At 44.1% G+C, this 23,564-nt stretch overlaps 1 protein-coding gene across 4 annotated transcripts in view; it reads right to left on the reverse strand.

Annotated features, from left to right (window-relative positions):
• Window positions 1-23,564, reverse strand: part of LOC121571948 (trafficking protein particle complex subunit 9) — a 322,870-nt gene that overhangs the window by 124,048 nt on the left and 175,258 nt on the right. For all 4 annotated transcript variants that reach the window (XM_041883749.2, XM_041883745.2, XM_041883747.2 and 1 more), the window contains one exon: window positions 12,865-13,007. In XM_041883749.2, the coding sequence (XP_041739683.1) occupies window positions 12,865-13,007 (143 nt within the window). The remainder of the gene's footprint in view (window positions 1-12,864; window positions 13,008-23,564) is intronic.

Below are 23,564 nucleotides of genomic sequence, written 5' to 3' on the forward strand. Positions count from 1 at the left end.
AAACACATCCACACTCTGCAAACCCTGAGAGTATGGATGAGACAACTTCTGCTACCGTCACTCCTTTAGCTAGCTTGTTGTTATTCAGATAGTCTCATCTGAAACAGCAACTACAGGTGGCCTAGCTAGCCTAGTACTGTGGGGGTTGGTGTCTGAGGTGTGGTAGTGGTCAAAATGGCTGCCATCATCACAGGATAGAACCATCATCACTGGGTAGAAGAAGAAGGGAGTGAGATAGAGGAGAAGCAGATCAATGGCTGGTCAATCATCAGGATCCACGATCAATATGTTCTGATTCCACAGAGGCTCTTCTGGCACAATACGTGACAATGTGTCCTCAGCCCTCCTATACACTCCAACGTGAAATTAAATACGCTTAATTAGGTTTGGGCTGGTTGGATTTAGAGTGCTGCCAATGTGTTGCTATTTTTAGAGTGTGTTCCATGTCCTGGTAGCATGGAACATCTGTGCGTGTGTTTGTGCTCGTGTGTCTGACAGTATGGAAAGTTATGTCAGATAACAGACCCCAGCTGCTGTATGCAGTACCGGTACGGTTCCAACAGGTTTCTATCATGAATGAATCATTGACTATTTCACACATAGGTAGGGAGTCACAAAGATACAGTCAGGTCCATAATTATTGGCACCATTAATAAAGATGACAGTGACTGTCGCACAATTGGCCCAGCTTCGTCCAGGGTAGGGGAGGGAATGGCCGGCAGGGATGTAGAGCAGTTGATAGACCATGGCGTTTGCAACGCCAGGGTTGCGGGTTCGATTCCCATGGGGGGCCAGTATAAAAAAAATATGTATTCACTAACTGTAAGTCGCTCTGGATAAGAGCGTCTGCTAAATGACTAAAATGTAAATGTAAATGACCAAAAAAAGACTGTATAAAATAAATAAAACAAATATATGCAACAAAAATAAAGAAAGGACAACTATATTATTTTATACTAATACAATTGCTCAGAGAAAGAGATTTTGTCCAATAAGTAATACAAAAAAATCTAAAAAAGATATGGGTCAAAATTATTGGCATCCCTGTTTTCAATACACCAGCACCCTCCCCCTTGCGAGGATAACGACACTGAGCCTTTTTCTAAAATGTTTTATGAGATTGGAGAACACATTGGGAGGGATCTTAGATTTGTCTTGATTTATTTAATACTTAGATTTATTTTATTACAATGCCAAGAGTCTGCAAAGCTGTAATCAAGGCAAAGGGTGCCTATTTGAACATCTAAATATATTTTGATTTGTTTAACACTTTTTTGGTTACTACATGATTCCATATGTATTATTTCATAGTTTTGATGTCTTCACTATTATTCTACAATGTAGAAAATAGTCCCCCCCCCAAAAAAATTACCTGACTGTGTTCTAAAACTTTTGACCGATAGCGTATATATACTGAAAAAATATATAAACGCAACATGGAACAATTTCAACAATTTTACTGAGTTACAGTTCATATAAGGAAATCAGTCGAATGAAATAAATTCCCTCAAAACTTGAGACATCTGTGGCATTGTGTTGTGTGACAAATCTGCACATTTTAGAGTGGCCTTTTATTGTCCCAAGCACAAGGTGCACCTTCGTAATGATCATGCTGTTTAATAATCTTCTTGATATGCCACACCTTGGTTATCTTGGCAAAGGAGAAATGCTCACTAACAGGGATGTAAACAAATTTGCGCACAAACTTTGAGAGAGATAATCTTTTTGTGCGTATGGAACATTTCTGGGATCTTTTATTACATTTCACATTTTAGTCATTTAGCAGACGCTCTTATCCAGAGCGACTTACAGTTAGTGAGTGCATACATTTTTCATACTGGCCCCCCGTGGGAATCAAACCCACAACCCTGGCGTTGCAAGTGCCATGCTCTACCAACTGAGCTACACAGGAGGCTTTAATGTCAGCTCATTAAACATGGGACCAACACTTTACATGTTGCGTTTATATTTTTGTTCAGTATATAAATACACACTGAGTATACAAAACATTATGAAGACCTGCTCTTTCCATGACGTAGACTGACCAGGTGAATCTAGGTGAAAGCTATGATCCCTTATTGATGTCACCTTCAATCCACTTCAATCAGTATAATGAGTCGGACGAGAGGGATTTGCTCCAGACACCCGACAGGGCCCTCATCCCCGTCATTCGCAGTAGAAATAAAAGGAGATATCGTGGATGGAGATCGGGGTGCTTGGTAAGGAGTGGCTAATCTGCCTTTGCCATCGATACTATTGGCCAATTTACAATCGCTTGATAATAAAGTGGACGAACTACAGGCACGAATGTCCTACCAACGGGACATTAAAAACTGTAATATCTTATGTTTCACCGAGTCGTGGCTGAACGATCACATGAATAACATACAGCTTGCGGGTTATACACTGTATCGACAGGATAGAACAGCAGCCTCTGGTAAGACAAGGGGTGGCGGTCCATGTATATTTGTAAACAACAGCTGGTGCACGATATCTAAGGAAGTCTTGAGGTTTTGCTCGCCTGAGGTAGAGTATCTCATGATTAGCTGTAGACCACACTATCTAACAAGAGAGTTTTCATCTATATTCTTCGTAGCTGTCTATTTACCTCCACAAACCGATGCTGGCACTAAGACCGCACTCAATGAACTGTATACGGCCATAAGCAAACAGGAAAACGCTCATCCAGAGGCGGCGCTCCTAGTGGCCGGGTACTTTAATGCCGGGAAAATTAAATCTGTTTTACCTCATTTCTACCAGCATGTTAAATGTGCAACCAGAGGGGGGAAAAAAAGTAGACCACCTTTACTCAACACACAGAGACGCGTACAATGCGCTCCCTCGCCCTCCATTTGGAAAATCTGACCATAATTCTATTCTCCTGATTCCTGCTTACAAGCAAAAACTAAAGCAGGAAGCACCAGTGACTCGGTCAATAAAAAAGTGGTCAGATGAAGCAGATGCTAAGCTACAGGACTTTTTTGCTAGAACAGACTGCAATATGTTCCGGGATTCTTCAGATAGCATTGAGGAGTACACCACATCAGTCACTGGCTTCATCAATAAGTGCATTGATGACGTCGTCCCCACAGTGACTGTACCTTTAAACAGGTCAACATTCACAAGGCTGCAGGGCCAGACGGATTACCAGGAAGTGTACTCCGAGCATGCGCTGAACAACTGGTAACTGTCTTCACTGACATTTTCAACCTCTCCCTGTCTGAGTCTGTAATACCAACATGTTTCAAGCAGACCACCATAGTCCCTGTGCCCAAGAACACTAAGGTAACCTGCCTAAATGACTACCGACCCGTAGAACTCACATCTATAGCCATGAAGTGCTTTGAAAGGCTGGTCATGGCTCACAACACCATTAACCCAGAAAACCTAGACCCACTACAATTTGCATATCGCCCCAACATATCCACAGATGCAATCTCTATTGCGCTCCACACTGCCCTTTCACACCTGGACAAAAGGAACACCTATGTGAGAATGCTATTAATTGACTACAGCTCAGCGGTCAACACCATAGTGCCCTCAAAGCATCACTAAGCTAAGGACCCTGGGACTAAACACCTCCCTCTGCAACTGGATCCTGGACTTCCTGACGGTCCACCCCCAGATGGTAAGGGTAGATAACAACACATACGCCACGCTGATCCTCAACACGGGGGACCCTCAGGGGTGCGTGCTCAGTTCCCTCATGTACTCCCTGTTCACTCATGACTGCATGGCCAGGCACGACTCCAACACCATCATTAAGTTTGCCGATGACAGAACAGTGGTAGGCCTGATCACCGACAACGACGAGACAGCCTATAGGGTGGAGGTCAGAGACCTGGCCGTGTGGTGCCAGGATAACAACCTCTCCCTCAACGTGATCAAGACAAAGGAGATGATTGTGGACTACAGGAAAAAGAAGAAGACCGAGCATGCACCCATTCTCACCGACGGGGCTGTAGTGGAGCAGGTTGAGAGTTTCAAGTTCCTTGGTTTCCACATCACCAACAAACTAACATGGTCCAAAACAGTTGTGAAGAGGGCACACCAAAACCTATTCCCCCTAAGGAGACTGAAAATATTTGGCATGGGTCCTCAGATCCTCAAAAGGTTCTACAATTGAACCATCGAGAGCATCCTGACTGGTTGCATCACTGCCTGGTATGGCAACTGCTCAGCCTCTGACCGCAAGGCATTACAGAGGGTAGTGCGTACGGCCCAGTACATCACTGGGGCCAAGCTTCCTGCCATCCAGGACCTCTATACCAGGCGGTGTCAGAGGAAGGCCCTAAAAATTGTTAAAGACTCCAGCCACCATAGTCATAGACTGTTCTCTCTGCTACCGCATGGCAAGCGGTACTGGAGCACCAAGTCTAGGTCCAAGAGGCTTCTAAACAGCTTCTACCCTCAAGCCATAATACTCCTGAAAATCTAATGAAATGGCTACCCAGACTATTTGAATATGGGGAAAATGCACCAAATTATTTTTTAATCTTCAATATAGGAATGCTACCAAAAACAATTTAATGGTTACAATTGACGGTAACAATTGACGGCGAAACCCATGATTCACCAAATGATATTTTGAAGGAGGAAACAAGGTACTTTAAGCATATGTTTTCGTTTCAGTCGCCTCCATCTCCTCTAACTGAAGTTAATTGTAGAGATTTTTTTTCTTTTGATAATGTAAAATTAACAGCCAAACAGAAAGACTCATGTGAAGGTGAAATTACAAAGGAGGGAACTTCGGGATGCAATTAAAGACTTTAAGTCTGGGAAAACTCCAGGGTTGGATGGCATACCAGTTGAAGTATACCAAACCTTTTTTGATATACTAAGAGGACCACTATTAGCATGTTTTAACCACTCCTATGTAAATGGAAGATTATCTGACACTCAAGAAGAAGGTCTGATCTCATTATTACTGAAACAGGATACAAGTGGAAAATATAAAGATCCAGTCCATTTAAAAAATTGGAGGCCCCTTACACTTCAGTGTTGTGATGCAAAAATTCTAGCAAAATGTATAGCGCATAGAATTAAAAAGGTATTGTCGGATATTATTCATTCTAATCAGACAGGTTTTTTTTACAAGGAAGATACATTGGAGATAATATAAGGCAAGTATTGGAAACAATAGAACATTATGGAAAATCTGAGAAACCAGGCCTGCTATTCATAGCAGACTTCGAAAAGGCATTTGATAAAGTACGACTGGGGTGTATATGTAAATGCCTGGAGCATTTCCATTTTGGAGAATCTCTTATAAAATGGGTCAAAATCATGTATAGTAACCCTAGGTGTAAAGTAGTAAATAATGGCTATTTCTCAGAAAGTTTTAAACTGTCAAGAGGAGTGAAACAAGGTTGTCCACTATCGGCATATCTATTTATTGCGGCCATCGAGATGTTAGCTATTAAAATCAGATCCAACAATAATATCAGGGGATTAGAAATCCAGGGCTTAAAAACAAAGGTGTCAATGTACACTGATGATTCATGTTTTCTTTTAAATCCACAACTAGAATCCCTCCACAGCCTCATAGAGGATCTTGATACATTTTCTAACTCTCTGGATTACAACCAAATTATGACAAATGTACTATATTACGTATTGGATCAATAAAATATACAATTTTTACATTGCCATGTAGTTTACCAATAAAATGGTCTGATGGTGATGTGGATATACTCGGAATACATATCCGAAAGGAAATAAATGATCTCACTTCAATAAATTATAATAGAAAGTTAGCAAAAATAGATAAGATCTTGCTACCATGGAAAGGTGGGTGCCTGTCAATTTGTGGAAAAATCACCTTGATTAACTCTTTAGTATTATCTCAGTTTACCTATTTGCTTATGGTCTTGCCTACGCCTAGCGAACAGTTTTTTAAATTATATGAGAATTTTTTTTTCCATTTTATTTGGAAGGATAAGCCAGACAATGTTAAACGGGCCTATTTATATAATGAATATGAATTCGGAGGACAGAAATTATTAAATATTAAAGCATTAGACCTATCACTAAAAGCTTCAGTCATACAAAAGTTATACTTAAATCCGAACTGTTTCTCTAGCAAATTAGTAAAATTGTCTCACCCAATGTTCAAGAATGTCATTTTTCCCTTTATTCAGATTACAACCACTCACTTTCAGTTATTTGAAAAGGAAATCATCTCCCAGATATCACTATTTCTAAAACAAGCCATAGAAAGTTGGCCAAATAAAATTTCAATTTAATCCTCCAGAAACGACAGAACAAATAATGCAACAAATATTGTGGTTAAACTCAAATATACTAATTTGACAAAATGTTTAAAAGAGGTATAATCTTTGTAAATGATATCATCGGTAGGACTGGTGGAGTTATGTCGCACATGCAGCTAACAAAAACATATGGAAATGTCTGCTCTACCCAAAATTACAACCAAATAATTGCAGCCTTACCGCAAAAATGGAAGAGGAAAGTGGAAGGAGGAGAAAGTAAGGAACTTGTCTGTCGGCCTTGCATTAAAGAACATAATTGGTTAAGGAAAACTGTGATAAATAAAAAGGTATATCAGTTTCACTTAAGGACCAAAGGATTGACAGCCGTCCCATATACAGTGAGGGAAAAAAGTATTTGATCCCCTGCTGATTTTGTACGTTTGCCCACTGACAAAGAAATGATCAGTCTATAATTTTAATGGTAGGTTTATTTGAACAGTGAGAGACAGAATAACAACAACAAAATCCAGAAAAACGCATGTCAAAAATGTTATAAATTGATTTGCATTTTAATGAGGGAAATAAGTATTTGACACCCTCTCAATCAGAAAGATTTCTGGCTCCCAGGTGTCTTTTATACAGGTAACGAGCTGAGATTAGGAGCACACTCTTAAAGAGAGTGCTCCTAATCTCAGTTTGTTACCTGTATAAAAGACACCTGTCCACAGAAGCAATCAATCAATCAGATTCCAAACTCTCCACCATGGCCAAGACCAAAGAGCTCTCCAAGGATGTCAGGGACAAGATTGTAGACCTACACAAGGCTGGAATGGGCTACAAGACCATCGCCAAGCAGCTTGGTGAGAAGGTGACAACAGTTGGTGTGATTATTCGCAAATGGAAGAAACACAAAAGAACTGTCAATCTCCCTCGGCCTGGGGCTCCATGCAAGATCTCACCTCGTGGAGTTGCAATGATCATGAGAACGGTGAGGAATCAGCCCAGAACTACAAGGGAGGATCTTGTCAATGATCTCAAGGCAGCTGGGACCATAGTCACAAAGAACACAATTGGTAACACACTACGCCGTGAAGGACTGAAATCCTGCAGCGCCCGCAAGGTCCCCCTGCTCAAGAAAGCACAAATACATGCCCGTCTGAAGTTTGCCAATGAACATCTGAATGATTCAGAGGAAAACTGGGTGAAAGTGTTGTGGTCAGATGAGACCAAAATGGAGCTCTTTGGCATCAACTCAACTCGCCGTGTTTGGAGGATGAGGAATGCTGCCTATGACCCCAAGAACACCATCCCCACCGTCAAACATGGAGGTGGAAACATTATGCTTTGGGGGTGTTTTTCTGCTAAGGGGACAGGACAACTTCACTGCATCAAAGGGACGATGGACGGGCCATGTACTGTCAAATCTTGGGTGAGAACCTCCTTCCCTCAGCCAGGGCATTGAAAATGGGTCGTGGATGGGTATTTCTGCATGACAATGACCCAAAACACACGGCCAAGGCAACAAAGGAGTGGCTCAAGAAGAAGCACATTAAGGTCCTGGAATGGCCTAGCCAGTCTCCAGACCTTAATCACATAGAAAATCTGTGGAGGGAGCTGAAGGTTCGAGTTGCCAAACGTCAGCCTCGAAACCTTAATGACTTGGAGAAGATCTGCAAAGAGGAGTGGGACAAAATCCCTCCTGAGATGTGTGCAAACCTGGTGGCCAACTACAAGAAACGTCTGACCTCTGTCATTGCCAACCAGGGTTTTGCCACCAAGTACTAAGTCATGTTTTGCAGAGGGGTCAAATACTTATTTCCCTCATTAAAATGCAAATCAATCTATAACATTTTTGACATGCGTTTTTCTGGATTTTTTTGTTGTTATTCTGTCTCTCACTGTTCAAATAAACCTACCATTAAAATAATAGACTGCCCACTGACAAAGAAATGATCAAACGTACAAAATCAGCAGGGGATCAAATACTTTTTTCCCTCACTGTAGATTGCAAAATAGTTGGCAGAGATTTTTGACGTGCCGATCCCATGGCATAGTGTTTATGAACTGATACGCAAAACGACACCGGATTAAAAACTTAGAATCTTTCTATTTAAATTGTTATATAAAATTCTTGCTACCATTAGAATGTTATTTATATGTGGGATACAATCTTCCCAGCTCTGCAGATTTTGCTGCGAAGAGACAGAATCATTAGATCATTTGTTTTGGTACTGTCCATTTGTAGCTTGTTTTTGGACACAGGTCCAGGAATGGCTAAATGATTGCAATATTTACCTGGAGCTAACCCTGCAGATAGCACTACTGGGTGATCTGAAAAGTCATAGTCAATCGATCAATAACATAATAATACTATTAGCAAAAACTTTCATTTTCAATTCACAATCTGTAGAAACAATGAGAATAGAAAGGTTCAGAACTTTTGTAAGACATCACAGTACAGTTGAAATATATATGGCAAATAGAAATCCTATATGGATGGTGTTAAAAGATAGATGGGAGGTGTTGAATGGAGTTGAAGTATGGGACTAATAACAACAAACTATAACAAGATAACTAATAATGTAGGCACGCTGTGTCAATAATAAGTGTATGGGTTATAGGTTGGGAGCTTTTGTGAAGGAGCACAGTTAGAAAGATATGGCATATAGAAGCAAACCGGATGGACATCATGAAAATGATCGGAGAGGTTGAGAGTAGAAGAAGTTCACGAGAAAGAACAAACAAAATGTAATTACTGTAAAATTGACTGTGTCCATAAAATGTAGATAGTGGGAATGGGCTGGAAGTAGAGGCCTAGGCGTTGTTGTTCACTAGTTTACTCCAAGTGGGGAAAGGGTGGCGTATGTATATATATTATATATATATATATATATAAAACAAAAACAAAAAAATACATGGGGGATTGGAAGTGATGCAGACAATTACATTGATGGAAGTTACAAACTATCTGCAATATTAAGCTGATCTACCCCCAAGAAGAAAAAAAAAAGAAGAAAAAAAGAAAAAAAAGAATGGTCTACCACCCAAAGGACATCCAGCCAATGGCAAACCAGCGGTCAAAAATGGGTCATTGATGAAAGACGACAAAGGAGGCTGACCCGAATTGTGCAGAGCAACAGACGAGCTATAGTTAGTCAACTGACAGTCCAGTACAACATTGGTGCCGAAAGTAATGCACAACTCGTCGTACCTTGACACGAATTGGGTATGGCAGCTGACGAGCATTCCACTTCTTTAGAGCAAAAAACAAGAAACTGGAACGAGCTATTCGGAGTATAGATCCATTACCAGCCAACTTGACACAATTGGGGTCAACATGGGCCAGCATTCCAGTGGAACGCTTTTGACACCTTTTAGAGTCCATACCCCGACGAATTGAAGCTGTTCTGAGGGCAAAAAAGGATGTAACTCAATATTAGGAAGGTGTTCTTAATGTTTTGTGTACTCAGTATATATGTACATATATACAGGGACCTATACTATCTGGAATGCTATATTGTATACAGTTACAGGTGTTTACTGTGAGGACTTATGACAGGTCTACGATAGGACAGGTCACAGCTCATTATAAACAGATGGCTCCTCTGAAGAGCATGCTGCAGGTTTCAATGGAATCTCAAGAAATGCACTCTGCAAACAAAGGAGGAGTGAGGGAATGAGAGAGAGAGAGAGAGAGAGAGAGAGAGAGAAAGAGTGAGAGAGCGAGAGAGAGGTAGAGAGAGAGAGCGAGAGAGAGTGAGAGAGAGAGAGAGAGTGAGAGAGAGAGAGTGAGGTAGAGAGAGAGAGTGAGGTAGAGAGAGAGAGAGAGAGAGAGAGAGAGAGAGAGAGAGAAGCGAGAGAGAGAGCGAGTGAGAGAGAGAGAAAGAGAGAGAGAGAGAGAGAGCAAGTCCAACCAGCATCCTTTTCTCTGTTTCTGTCTCTCTCTATTTAAGGGCTTTTTCTGTGGAAGACCTGCAAGCTTTATGTGCTGTAATGGAATGAAGTGAGCTGCACTGGCCCACTTAATCACTACATCAACCCACAGAAAGGTTCTCCAGAGATGAGAGCGATAGAGCGAGAGAGAGAGAGAGAGAGAGAGAGAGAGAGAGAGAGAGAGAGAGAGAGAGAGAGAGAGAGAGAGAGAGAGAGAGAGAAAGTGAGAGAGATGGAGGGTGAGAGAAAAAGAGAGAAACAGAGACAGTCTCTCTCCGTTTCCTTCTCACAGCAGTGGTTGTGGTACAGTATAAGAGCAGCAGTATAAAACAGGTTTCATTCACATTCCTTTTCAAAGGTCTCTTTAAGTCCACACATTCAAGCCACAGAGGACAGATGAAAATACAGACAGAAAGCGATCGCTGATTAGAGGAGTTCACTTTGCTTCTCAACTGCATTATTCCAGACAGTTTAGATACTGGGAAACTGCAGTAGGCAGTATGTAAAATAATTCACTATGTATAAAGATAAGGCAAATGTATGCAGCTCTAACTAAGTCCTGTCTAAAACGACGGACAGTAAGAACTCAAGATATTGTCTATTAATTTACACCCAGATCCAATGTGTCATTTAGGGTCAGAGAGAGAAACCCCTCCTGACTCTTCTGGCAGCCAGTGTACAGACAAGTACAGTACATTCTCTCCTCTCCTCCTCTCCTCTCCTCTCCTCCTTCTCTCCTCTCCTCTCCCTCTTCTCTCCTCTCCTCTCCCTCTCCTCTCCCTCTTCTCTCCCTCTTCTCTCCTCTTCACTCCCTCTCCACTCCTCTCCTCTCCCTCTCCTCTCCTCTCCCTCTCCTCTCCCCTCTCCTCTCCCTCTACTCTCCCTCTTCTCTCTCCCTCTCCTCTACACTCTCTCTCCTCTCCCTCTCCTCTCCTCTCCCTCTCCTCTCCCTCTCCTCTACTCTCCCTCTCTCTCCCTCTCTCCCTCTCTCTCCTCTCCCTCTCCTCTCCTCTCCCTCTCCTCTCCCTCTCCTCTACTCTCCCTCTCCTCTCCCTCCTCTCCTCTCCCTCTCCACTCCCTCTTCTCTCCTCTCCTCTCCCTCTTCTCTCCTCTCCTCTCCCTTTTATCTCCTCTCCCTATTCTCTCCTCTACACTCCCTCACCTCTCCTCTCCCTCTTCTCTCCTCTCCCTCTTCTCTCCTCTCCCTCTTCTCTCCTCTATTCTCCCCTCTTCTCTCCTCTTCTCTCCTCTACTCTCCCTCTTCTCTCCTCCTCTCTCCCTCTTCTCTCCTCTAATCTCTCTCTCCTCTAATCTCGCTCTCCTCCCTCCTGGAATTATGGATCTCCTCTGAGAATCACCTCTCAATTAACGGCAATGTTTCTGTCATAAAAACCCGGAGAGAAACAGTACTGCTGGGATACCGTAAATAATAACAATATGCCACTTAGCAGACGCTTTTATCCAAAGCGACTTACAGTCATGCATGCATACATTTTTGTGTATGGGTGGTCCCGGGGATCGAACCCACTACCCTGGCGTTACAAGCGCCGTGCTCTACCAGCTGAGCTCAGAGGACCACCGTAAACAGATACACAGAGGGTATCTCTGTGGAAATGTCACTACCTTTCCTTTCTGAGACAACGCAGCAGCGCTTGAGAAAAATCCAGGGAGACTCACGTCGGGATTGGAGGAGCAAAATCTACAAATCCACTGTGTCTGATGGGGAGAAATGACAATTGGTGAGGGAAGGAGGGAGGGAGCGAGGGAGAGGCAGATCTATGGGGGAGTGACAAGATGATAGTGACTGCAGAGCTGAGCGGAGGAGAGAAGGGACAGATTTATCAACAGAGAGCAGAAAGAAAGAGAGAAAGATGGATTGGTTAAACTGCAGATATTATTACAGCTAATGATTCACCTTAAGTGGCGATTACTGTAGTACGATCTGTCTCCCTCCCTCGCTTCTGCAACCTGGCTTTTTCCACAGAGCCGGGGAGATGACAAGGAGGGGGGAGGGAGAGAAAGAGGAGACAGAGAAAGAGAGTAGAGCGAGAGAGGAGAGAGAGAGAAAGAGAGAAATGGAGTGAGTGAGAGAGAGAGAGAGAGCGCTACAGAGATAATATTCATCCGTTTCCACCTAGGCCTGTCAGTAGAAATGCCATCTTTCCAATTCCACATTGTTCCTGCGACAATAATGTCACTGAGCAGAGCAGAGCCCTAGTCTAGTCTGGTATGGTCTTGCTGGGTAGAGGAGCAGGAAGCAGGGAGTGGGGACTGAGGTGATCTGGTGTGACGTGCTTAACCAGTCAAGATGGAAAAACACAATAAACACTTTGCGTCATCACAGTTAAAGTTGAACGGTGGAACACAACACAGGGATTTTACTAATAAGACGGAGATAACAAGGACAGACAGTACTAGGAGTCAGTTAGATGAGTGTTGAGGGTAGGAATGAACGATACAGCAGGATAAGAGAAGCGTAAACATCCAGCTAAATGGTACAGAAGTAACAGCCTTGCAAACACTGCAACATTGGGTCAAAGTTGAGACAACGTAGTGCGGTGGTTGTGTGTTTACTGGGAGCTGTTGGGACAGTGATGTCGACCGTCTGTCGATGCACTTTACCCATAGGAAGAAGGTAGCCTTAATGTTTGCTCACTGCTCGCCGCTACCCAGAAGTGATAGTTAATAAAGTTTTAGTAAAACGAATGAGAGTGTTTACCTGGTGGCTGGTAGTGTGCTGACTCTGGTGAAGAACACAGAGGGTTCTATGTCAACATGCACTCCCAGGGTCAGGTCCCGATAGTAGCCCTCCACCTTGCCTGCTCCCCCCGAGTACTTAAAGGTCATCACAGCTTCCAACGTCTGGAGAGAGAGAGAGCGTGAGAGGGAGACAGACAGAGAATATTCTAAATTTATACAAGGCTATTCTAAGATGGAGCACACTGCATTAAACCGTAACTCAATGATTCAGGTCGAAGATTGAAGCTAAGGGCAGTTTACAAAAAGCTTTGGACAAATGTAATCTGTTCAGATGGTCCAGCAGTTTCTATGAACTCCTGCATGGAACAGTGAACCTGTGTGATTGGGGTCAAAGGTGACAACCAGCCAACCACTGACTCTACTCTCTTCTCAACCATGAGCAGAATGAGATCAATAAAAAATATATATCTGATGAAATAATGAACACACAGGAACATAATGTGTTCTGATGATGTGTAATCAAGAGAGTGGAGTGAAAAGGAACATGATGTGTTCTGATGATGTGTAATCAAGAGAGTGGAGTGAAAAGGAACATGATGTGTTCTGATGATGTGTAATCAAGAGAGTGGAGTGAAAAGGAACATGATGTGTTCTGATGATGTGTAATCAAGAGAGTGGAGTGAAAAGGAACATGATGTGTTCTGATGATGTGTAATCAAGAGAGTGGAGTGAAAAGGAACATGATGTGTTCTGATGATGTGTAATCAAGAGAGTGGAGAGAAAAGGAACATGATGTGTTCTGATGATGTGTAATCAAGAGAGTGGAGTGAAAAGGAACATGATGTGTTCTGATGATGTGTAATCAAGAGAGTGGAGTGAAAAGGAACATGATGTGTTCTGATGATGTTTAATCAAGAGAGTGGAGTGAAAAGGAACATGATGTGTTCTGATGATGTGTAATCAAGAGAGTGGAGTGAAAAGGAACATGATGTGTTCTGATGATGTGTAATCAAGAGAGTGGAGAGAAAAGGAACATGATGTGTTCTGATGACGTGTAATCAAGAGAGTGGAGTGAAAAGGAACATGATGTGTTCTGATGATGTGTAATCAAGAGAGTGGAGTGAAAAGGAACATGATGTGTTCTGATGATGTTTAATCAAGAGAGTGGAGTGAAAAGGAACATGATGTGTTCTGATGATGTGTAATCAAGAGAGTGGAGTGAAAAGGAACATGATGTGTTCTGATGATGTGTAATCAAGAGAGTGGAGAGAAAAGGAACATGATGTGTTCTGATGATGTGTAATCAAGAGAGTGGAGTGAAAAGGAACATGATGTGTTCTGATGATGTGTAATCAAGAGAGTGGAGTGAAAAGGAACATGATGTGTTCTGATGATGTTTAATCAAGAGAGTGGAGTGAAAAGGAACATGATGTGTTCTGATGATGTGTAATCAAGAGAGTGGAGTGAAAAGGAACATGATGTGTTCTGATGATGTGTAATCAAGAGAGTGGAGTGAAAAGGAACATGATGTGTTCTGATGATGTGTAATCAAGAGAGTGGAGTGAAAAGGAACATGATGTGTTCTGATGATGTGTAATCAAGAGAGTGGAGTGAAAAGGAACATGATGTGTTCTGATGATGTGTAATCAAGAGAGTGGAGTGAAAAGGAACATGATGTGTTCTGATGATGTGTAATCAAGAGAGTGGAGTGAAAAGGAACATGATGTGTTCTGATGATGTGTAATCAAGAGAGTGGAGTGAAAAGGAACATGATGTGTTCTGATGATGTGTAATCAAGAGAGTGGAGTGAAAAGGAACATGATGTGTTCTGATGATGTGTAATCAAGAGAGTGGAGAGAAAAGGAACATGATGTGTTCTGATGATGTGTAATCAAGAGAGTGGAGTGAAAAGGAACATGATGTGTTCTGATGATGTGTAATCAAGAGAGTGGAGTGAAAAGGAACATGATGTGTTCTGATGATGTGTAATCAAGAGAGTGGTGAAAAGGAGGATAAGCAGCAAGTAGAGGGTCTTGATGGGTCTTCTCTCGATATTCATACACTGTATGTGGGAAAAGGTTTGTGTATGTGTGTGCGTGTGTGTAAACACATGCCTTTGTTTGCATTGAAAGCTGACTGGCCCTCAACCCATGTGTGTAATCCATTGAGCTAGGCTAAGCGTGTGTGTGTGTGTGTGTACGCAGTGCCTGTAAACACAGAGCAGGTACGAAGAGGTTTTCATCATGTTTTTCGGTCCATCTGCCCATCCATCAATCTTTAACCCCATCCAGAGTGATCATCTCTCAGCATGGAGCCTGTGACTTTCAGCTCTACTTCCCCTGGCTGTCTCTACTGGGGCCTGACTACACATCACATTCATGGTTCAATGGATGGTTACAGAACAGCCCAACCTACATGCTAAACCCCAGAGAGACTGTCTGTCATGCTTCCCCCTCCTCCTCCTCCCTCGTCCTCCTCCCTCCTGCACCCCCCTACTCATCCTCCTCCTCCTCCCTGCTCCACCCCCGTACTCCCTCCCTCCTCCTCTCTTCCTGTGTTAAATGGTGCACCACATGCACAGGGCCCTGTGGTTGTTATGTAAAAGAGCCACCGTTTCGTGTCCGAGGCACACATGGTCCCTTCTCTCCTGGTCACGCATGTCTGTGTGTGTATGTCCTTCAGCCAGAGGGACAGATGCCACTCTTTTGCTTGACAAGATCTTATCTGGTGGCCCTTCTCTCCTCTCCCCTTCTCTCTCCTCTCCCCTCCCCTCCCCTCCCCTCCCCCTCCCCTCTCCTCTCCTCTCCTCTCCTCTCCTCTCCTCTCCTCTCCTCTCCTCTCCTCTCCTCTCCTCTCCTCTCCCCCCTCCCCTCCCCTCCCCTCCTCTCCTCTCCTCTCCCCTTCTCTCCTGTCGCAGGCTGCACATAACCAGATTTCTCCTTAACTAAGTGAATTAGTCAACACTCACAAAATCCATTAAATCACTTTTGATGAATAGGTTCTTTCATTGAGATGCAGATGTATACTATGCAAAAGGTGACGCAGGCGCATGCACATATATAGCCGATGCAAAACAGACACTGTCGCTGAGACGCACCTTCGTTCCTTGGGCTGTTTAACATGCAGGGCTCATTGCGGAGAGGTCTGGTGTGAGTGTGGCATACACAGAGGTTGTCGTATCACTACGTAAATGAGTTTGTATTACAAGAGGGAGTTTGCAGGAGAACCATGGGTGGAGATGGAAACTCAGTACAGTCTTGGTCAGACACACAGATGGACAGACACACAGACCTAGTCATGGCAGAGAAAGACAGACACACAGACCTAGTCATGGCAGAGACAGACAGACACACAGACCTAGTCATGGCAAAGACAGCCAGCCAGACAGACAGACAGACAGACACACAAATCTAGTCATGGCAGAGACAGACAGACAGACACACAAATCTAGTCATGGCAGAGACAGACAGACAGACACACAAACCTAGTCGTGGCAGAAACAGACAGACAGACAGACCTAGTCATGGCAGAGACAGACAGACAGACAGACAAATCTAGTCATGGCAGAGACAGACAGATAGACACACAAACCTAGTCGTGGCAGAGACAGACAGACAGACAGACAGACATACAGACCTAGTCATGGCAGAGACAGAGACATTATCTAAAAGGGCCACGACTGTCACCATCAAAAGACCCCAATCTTAAAGGGGGAAATGAATGTAAAACGTCCTGTATGCAGGGGCGGGACTGATGGCATCTGGCTGGGCGACCAGATGGTCCAGTTTGTAGCAGTGTAAGGGCCAAGGAGCCAGGCACCACATCTGAGGAGACATTGAGGAGGGAGGGAGGGAGGGAGGGAGAGGTGGGGGGGGTTGCCTATGACAGTGGAAGGGAGGGGGCGGAGGTAGATGACAGGAGGTATGGAGAGATAAGAGGAGACCGACCCCCCCCCATGCATTAGTAAACTCTCCTGTAATAGTAAACCTGCAGACAGGTAGGTCTCTCAGCCACTTCATACAAGTCTGCCTTCCCTTCCTGCATAATGTCCACATCAGTCGGCACCCTAACTGACCCTTCAATGAGTGGCTGCATGCAGACTGACCGCAACAGTAAAGCGCTTGGGGACAGAAATGTCCGGACCATCTGTGAACGGGATAGTTTGGTCCTGGTCCAGATAGTTATTCTGGTTGGTTGAGGGGATCGAGGTCGAGGAGAGCAGTTCGGGTTAAGTTGCTATGCAAGCTGTCTATGCTCCCATGTTTCTCCTTGACAGAATTATTGCCTACCCCTTGTCACTGTTTTGAGCTAAATTTGGTCCCCTTACACCAGGGCTGTTGTTGAGTAGTTTGAGATATTGTAGTCCTTTATGGACTATACACCCAATGCCTGGCTTACACCATACAGAGATTGTTCAAGGCTTCCTTGCACTTCTTCGACAATTCAAAAGTCACTACAGTGCTTCTCGTGGATGTGGAGGAAAACTTTCCTCTCTTGCCAGGTCTCCTGGTGAATCACCCTATACTCCTCATGAGTCCAACAGAGGTGTGAGAATGTCAAGCTGTCGCGGGGCCACAAATAGTTGGTATGGCTGTAGAGAAGGGGTCTATCTGATGGACATGATCCAGCATACGGTCTTTCTGTCTTACTTAGAGTTGGAAAATTACGGTAACTTTCCCAATACTCCCAGGTTTTCCAGAAATCCTGGTTAAAAGATTACCGGAATAATTAAGGAATAAGCAGAGAATCCGGAATTCAACAGGAATTTTGCAACCCTAGTCTTATTGTGTCAACTCTACAGAAATGAGGAGAAACTAAAAGCAGATCTTAGGCTAGCAGCACTACTCTGCCTCATTATATCTGGTGCTATTCTCTTCCCATTATACCAGGAGAGTAGACCGACAACTCTCTCTCCAAAATCTGATCTGTATTCCATTATCATGGCCCTGAGTCTCTGCATCACTGCTGTCCTATAGCTAACCCAACGTAGCAGGCGTAGAAAGACAGAAGTTAGGTTGAAAATACAGTATCCCTGAAAAGCGGATGGTAGCGTTTTCTGCCGACTCCGCATAGGCTATCCTATAGCAGGTACAGGAAGGAACCCTGCCTGGGGCAGTCCATTAATTGGCTGCTAGGCTGACTGACAGCCAGCCATAGGTGTGGGAGGGACTCTCACTTAGCGCTGAGGATTCTAAGGACTGACTGCTGCTTCAGAATGTTGCTCGACTCAACTCATCTCATGTCTACTCAGCCAATGTGGACCTGAGGCTGTTAAGGACTATTAGGCAGACAGGTTTCTTCTGTGCTCCTGGTTCTGCTCTGTTCAGCTGTACAGTATGATGTGGCCCTGTGTCTATCTGTCTGCTCTGCCTGTGACTAACCACCTGCGCCACTGATGGGGAACACCACCTTTGAAAACAAAAAAAAGTATAAAAAAGGAAAGAGAGAGAGATTGGAAAAGAGATCGAGAGAAAGAAAGAGGCAGAGTGTAAAAGGTATTCAGGAAGTAATATTGCAGAAGTCCGTCCTTCTAGGGCAAGAAGACATCAAATAAAAAACAGCTATGGGAAAGTGATACAAAAATAATTACAGTTTTAACAGTAGCAATCTTCTTTGCAATTTGCTCATTTCAAATTGACCCTCGCTCTCTCCTCTCTCTAGAGATAATGTCATTCTACACTAATGCCTTTTAACCTCTGGTGAGATTGTGTAAATCATGCGGTACAATTACACTGACCCAGTGAAGACTACGACCACAATGTTCAGCCCCACTTGGGCTGTCTCAAGCATCTGCTGCTTTCTGCTGGCACGTCTCTACCCCTTTTGTGTTTCTATGTTCCTCTCTGTCGCAGCAGAGAAGTGAGGTAGAGAGAGATAGAGAGATAGAGAGAGAGAGAGAGACAGAAAGAGAGAGAACCTTTCCAAAGAGAGTCTTTGTGAGCCCAAACCCAGCTACAGCCCCATGGTTTCTCCCAGTAACAGATGCCTATGAGCAGCCTAAACGATGCCACCTCAGCTGGCAGCCAGGGTAGCGTGAGGAACACGGTGTGGTTCTGATAGGCCGTGTCACAAAGCACAGGGGAACATGATGATGTCCAGTACAGCTGTTTAATTACTTCCGACAACATAGAAGCAGCGTGACATCAGAGATCTGGAGGGGACGTTGCCAAGTACTGTTGCAAGTTACAACAACACTGCATCAGACCTGTGACAACTCTGGGAGTGTCCCTAAGCATGTGTGTTTGGGCAGTCCCCTGTAGCTCAGTTGGTAGAGCATGGCGCTTGCAACGCTAGGGTTGTGGGTTCGTTTCCCACGGGGGGCCAGTATGAAAATGTATGCAATCACTAACTGTAAGTCACTCTGGATAAGAGCGTCTGCTAAATGACTAAAATGTAAATGTAAAATGTAACAAGGAGGCCCCCAGTTGTCTATTATACTGCAGATATTAAGATAACCTCTTCACAGCTTTCTTCTCCTTGTTGTTAGTAGACTAACATTTAGAGTACATAACCTAGCTACATAGAAAGCTCAGACAAGGTGCTTGTTTCTTTTCTCTATATGGGTTCTTTACCTGGCATTCTGCCTTAGCACAACAACTGACTTGGTTTCCATCCGATAACCACATAAACGTGATATCAAGAGCAGATATCTCTTGTTCTAATGGCAGTCACAAATCGGTCTCCCGGTCTCTCTAATGGAGTGGATCTTGATCCAGTTGACAGACAGGAGGCACACTGGAGTCGTCGTCACTGGGTAGTGATGTGATCTCTCTCTCTTTCTGCCTACTGCAGTTTCCCAGTATCTAAACTGTCTGGAATAATGCAGCTGAGAAGCAAGTGAACTCCTCTAATCAGCGATCGCTTTCTGTCTGTATTTTCATCTGTCCTCTGTGGCTTGAATGTGTGGACTTAAAGAGACCTTTGAAAAGGAATGTGAATGAAACCTGTTTTATACTGCTGCTCTTATACTGTACCACAACCACACACCTCTATTGTTATGCTGAGTGCACTGTGAACGTGTGGCTTTGTCTGCCTGCTATCTCTCAGGGACTTTGTCGTAGAGATGCATGAACGTTGAAAGCCTTGTGCTTTATGAGCACTAACTACGTCAATTATCATTCAGATAACTAGTTGGATTAGAGACTACAGACATTAAATCAATTTCAAGAGAACACATTTTATCAGTCGGGCTGTATCATATTATCCATTTAAATCAGTTTCATTGCAGCACTAGTCATTGAGAAAAACTATTTTCTCTCAGTAACTCCCTATTACTAACAGGAGAGTAGCCTAGCCTATGGTAGATGGAGACATATTCCATAGTTTTACAGAGAATCTGAGCTTTAGATACGCAAACTGACTGTGGCTGTGACTGGGAGAATGCATTGTGTTTTTGTCGGAATCCAGCCAGTCAGTTCAGGCTAGCCAGAGGTCCCTGAGCCTCAATGTTTTCATAGTACCATTCTATTCCTCTCACGATCGCCTCATTACAGACGGGATCTATTTTTAGCCCAGTGTGATTGAAATAGAGTCCTCAGGGAACCTGGGGGCATAGAAGACTGAAGAAAAGAGAGAGAGAAAGAGAGAGGGAGCAAGGACTGAACAAAGAGAGAGACATAGGGAGAGAGATGAACACAGAGAGAGAGAGAGAGAGAGAGAGAGAGAGAGAGAGAGAGAGAGAGAGAGAGAGAGAGAGAGAGAGAGAGAGAGAGAGAGAGAGAGAGAGAGAGAGAGAGAGACTCTGGGGTCGGATGAGTCAAGGAGCAAGGAATGGAGAGAATGAGGGAAGGTGGAAGAAAGGGAGTGAGTGCACCGCCAGCATGCCAGAAGATAAGCCTCCCTCTCCATCCTCCTCCTTCAGGAGGTCCTTGTTGAGACCATTAGCACAATACTGTAGGCCTGGGGGCCAGGGGCCCTGTTACCACAACACACAGGAACCCAGGCTGGAAGACACAGGAGGGTTCTTTAATGACAAGAGAATTCATATGACATTAAGTTTTGTTACCGGACTGCGTCATACCTTGAGCATATATTGTTTCCTTCCTCTTATTTCTCAGGAATTTCATACACAGGGTCTAACCCTGCAAAGTGTGTGCGTGCATGAGTTTGTAATGCGGCAACTGGCGATGTATTTATCATTCAGAATCCCAAGAGGGTATGTTTTTCTCCTGGTCCTCCTACTATAATTTCCAAACAATAGAATGTTAGTAATCCTTCCACAGCTGCTGCAGCGTCAGTGAGAGAAGAGGAAGGGAAATTGAAACACACAGAGAGAGAGAGAGAGAGAGAGAGAGAGAGAGAGAGAGAGAGAGAGAGAGAGAGAGAGAGACAGAGAGAGAGAGACAGAGAGAGAGAGACAGAGAGAGAGAGACAGAGAGAGAGAGACAGAGAGACAGAGAGACAGAGAGACAGACAGACAGACAGACAGACAGACAGACAGACAGACAGACAGAGAGAGAGAGCGAGAGAGAGACAGAGACAGACAGAGAGAGACAGAGAGAGACAGAGACAGAGACAGAGAGAGAGAGAGAGAGAGAGAGAGAGAGAAGGGCACACTGTTGCTAGGGAGGGGACCACTGCAGAAGTGGGAGAAAGCAGGGATTCAAAATATACCGTTTTAGCAGGAGGGGGCAATGCAGCCTGATTGGGATGCAATACAAATGAACACTGAATAGCCTTTTATATGGCTATGGGAAAGAAACACTTTCTATTTGCACTTTCTTTTAGCATGCATTATGAACTAAAGGTCAAATTATTATTTGAGCAGATTAAGGCTGGCCACAGACATCATGGACGGGAGGAAATTGGTTCTGAACGGCCCTGCCAGACATCCAGCCAGCCAGTACACTCAATCTCTCCACTTAGTCCCCCCTCTCCCTCTACACCCTCCTCACTCTCCTTCCTCCTCTAACAACAAAAAATAAAAAGCAAAAATCTTGTGTTGTGGAAAGAGCTACCTGCAAGTGGCTCCATGAGCAGTATGTGGTGGGATGATAATGATATATGGTGCTGCAGGGGTACAGCAGCAGCTCGGCTTGGCCATGCCTTACCCCCCCTCCCTCACCCCTCCCTCACCCCTCCTTAGACCTGTTACCTGACTCAGCGAGAGCATCTTCCCATTAACTGTCACTCTTAATTTCCTCTCTCTCTCCATCCCTCTATTTCCCCTCTCTCTCCATCCCTCCCTCCCTCGCCTGTTTGCCTGTCCTCCCCTCAACTCAACTCTCCTCCCATTCCCCACCTCCCCACCTCTCCCCACCTGCACACACAAGAACATGCGCACACGCACACACACACATCCACCTGGCAGACGGGACAATATGAAATCAGGTTAGGGCCAGCTCAGCTGAACCAGCCAGCCAGAGGTAACAGAGGTGATACAGTAAATCTAATCACCCCGGTGTTGTGTACGGTTGGGACCTGCTGCTCTCAGATCAGTGGTTAGTTAGCTCCTGACTAACACATCACACACACTGCTTCCTCAACCCCTTCAACACACAGCCACTCAGATACACAGCACATTAAAGAGATAGGGTTCCTAAACTATCCAGATCCCGTTGCATTCGCACGGTTTCAAAGTGTGTGTGTTGCTCTCTGAGTTCATACAGTGGGGAAAAAAAGTATTTAGTCAGCCACCAATTGTGCAAGTTCTCCCACTTAAAAAGATGAGAGAGGCCTGTAATTTTCATCATAGGTACACGTCAACTATGACAGACAAAATGAGGAAAAAAAAATCCAGAAAATCACATTGTAGGATTTTTAATGAATTTATTTGCAAATTATGGTGGAAAATAAGTATTTGGTCAATAACAAAAGTTTCTCAATACTTTGTTATATACCCTTTGTTGGCAATGACACAGGTCAAACGTTTTCTGTAAGTCTTCACAAGGTTTCCACACACTGTTGCTGGTATTTTGGCCCATTCCTCCATGCAGATCTCCTCTAGAGCAGTGATGTTTTGGGGCTGTCGCTGGGCAACAAGGACTTTCAACTCCCTCCAAAGATTTTCTATGGGGTTGAGATCTGGAGACTCCAGGACCTTGAAATGCTTCTTACGAAGCCACTCCCTCGTTGCCCGGGCGATGTGTTTGGGATCATTGTCATGCTGAAAGACCCAGCCACGTTTCATCTTCAATGCCCTTGCTGATGGAAGGAGGTTTTCACTCAAAATCTCACGATACATGGCCCCATTCATTCTTTCCTTTACACGGATCAGTCGTCCTGGTCCCTTTGCAGAAAAACAGCCCCAAAGTATGATGTTTTCACTCCCATGCTTCACAGTAGGTATGGTGTTCTTTGGATGCAACTCAGCATTCTTTGTCCTCCAAACACGACGAGGTTGAGTTTTTACCAAAAAGTTCTATTTTGGTTTCATCTGACCATATGACATTCTCCCAATCCTCTTCTGGATGCACTCTAGCAAACTTCAGACGGGCCTGGACATGTACTGGCTTAAGCAGGGGGACACGTCTAGCACTGCAGGATTTGAGTCCCTGGCGTGCGTAGTGTGTTACTGATGGTAGGCTTTGTTACTTTGGTCCCAGCTCTCTGCAGGTCATTCACTAGGTCCCCCGTGTGGTTCTGGGATTTTTGCTCACCGTTCTTGTGATCATTTTGACCCCATGGGGTGAGATCTTGCGTGGAGCCCCAGATCGAGGGAGATTATCAGTGGTCTTGTATGTCTTCCATTTCCTAATAATTGCTCCCACAGTTGATTTC

The sequence above is a fragment of the Coregonus clupeaformis genome, chromosome 8 (genome assembly GCF_020615455.1).
Source record: "Coregonus clupeaformis isolate EN_2021a chromosome 8, ASM2061545v1, whole genome shotgun sequence".
Taxonomy (NCBI): domain Eukaryota; kingdom Metazoa; phylum Chordata; class Actinopteri; order Salmoniformes; family Salmonidae; genus Coregonus; species Coregonus clupeaformis.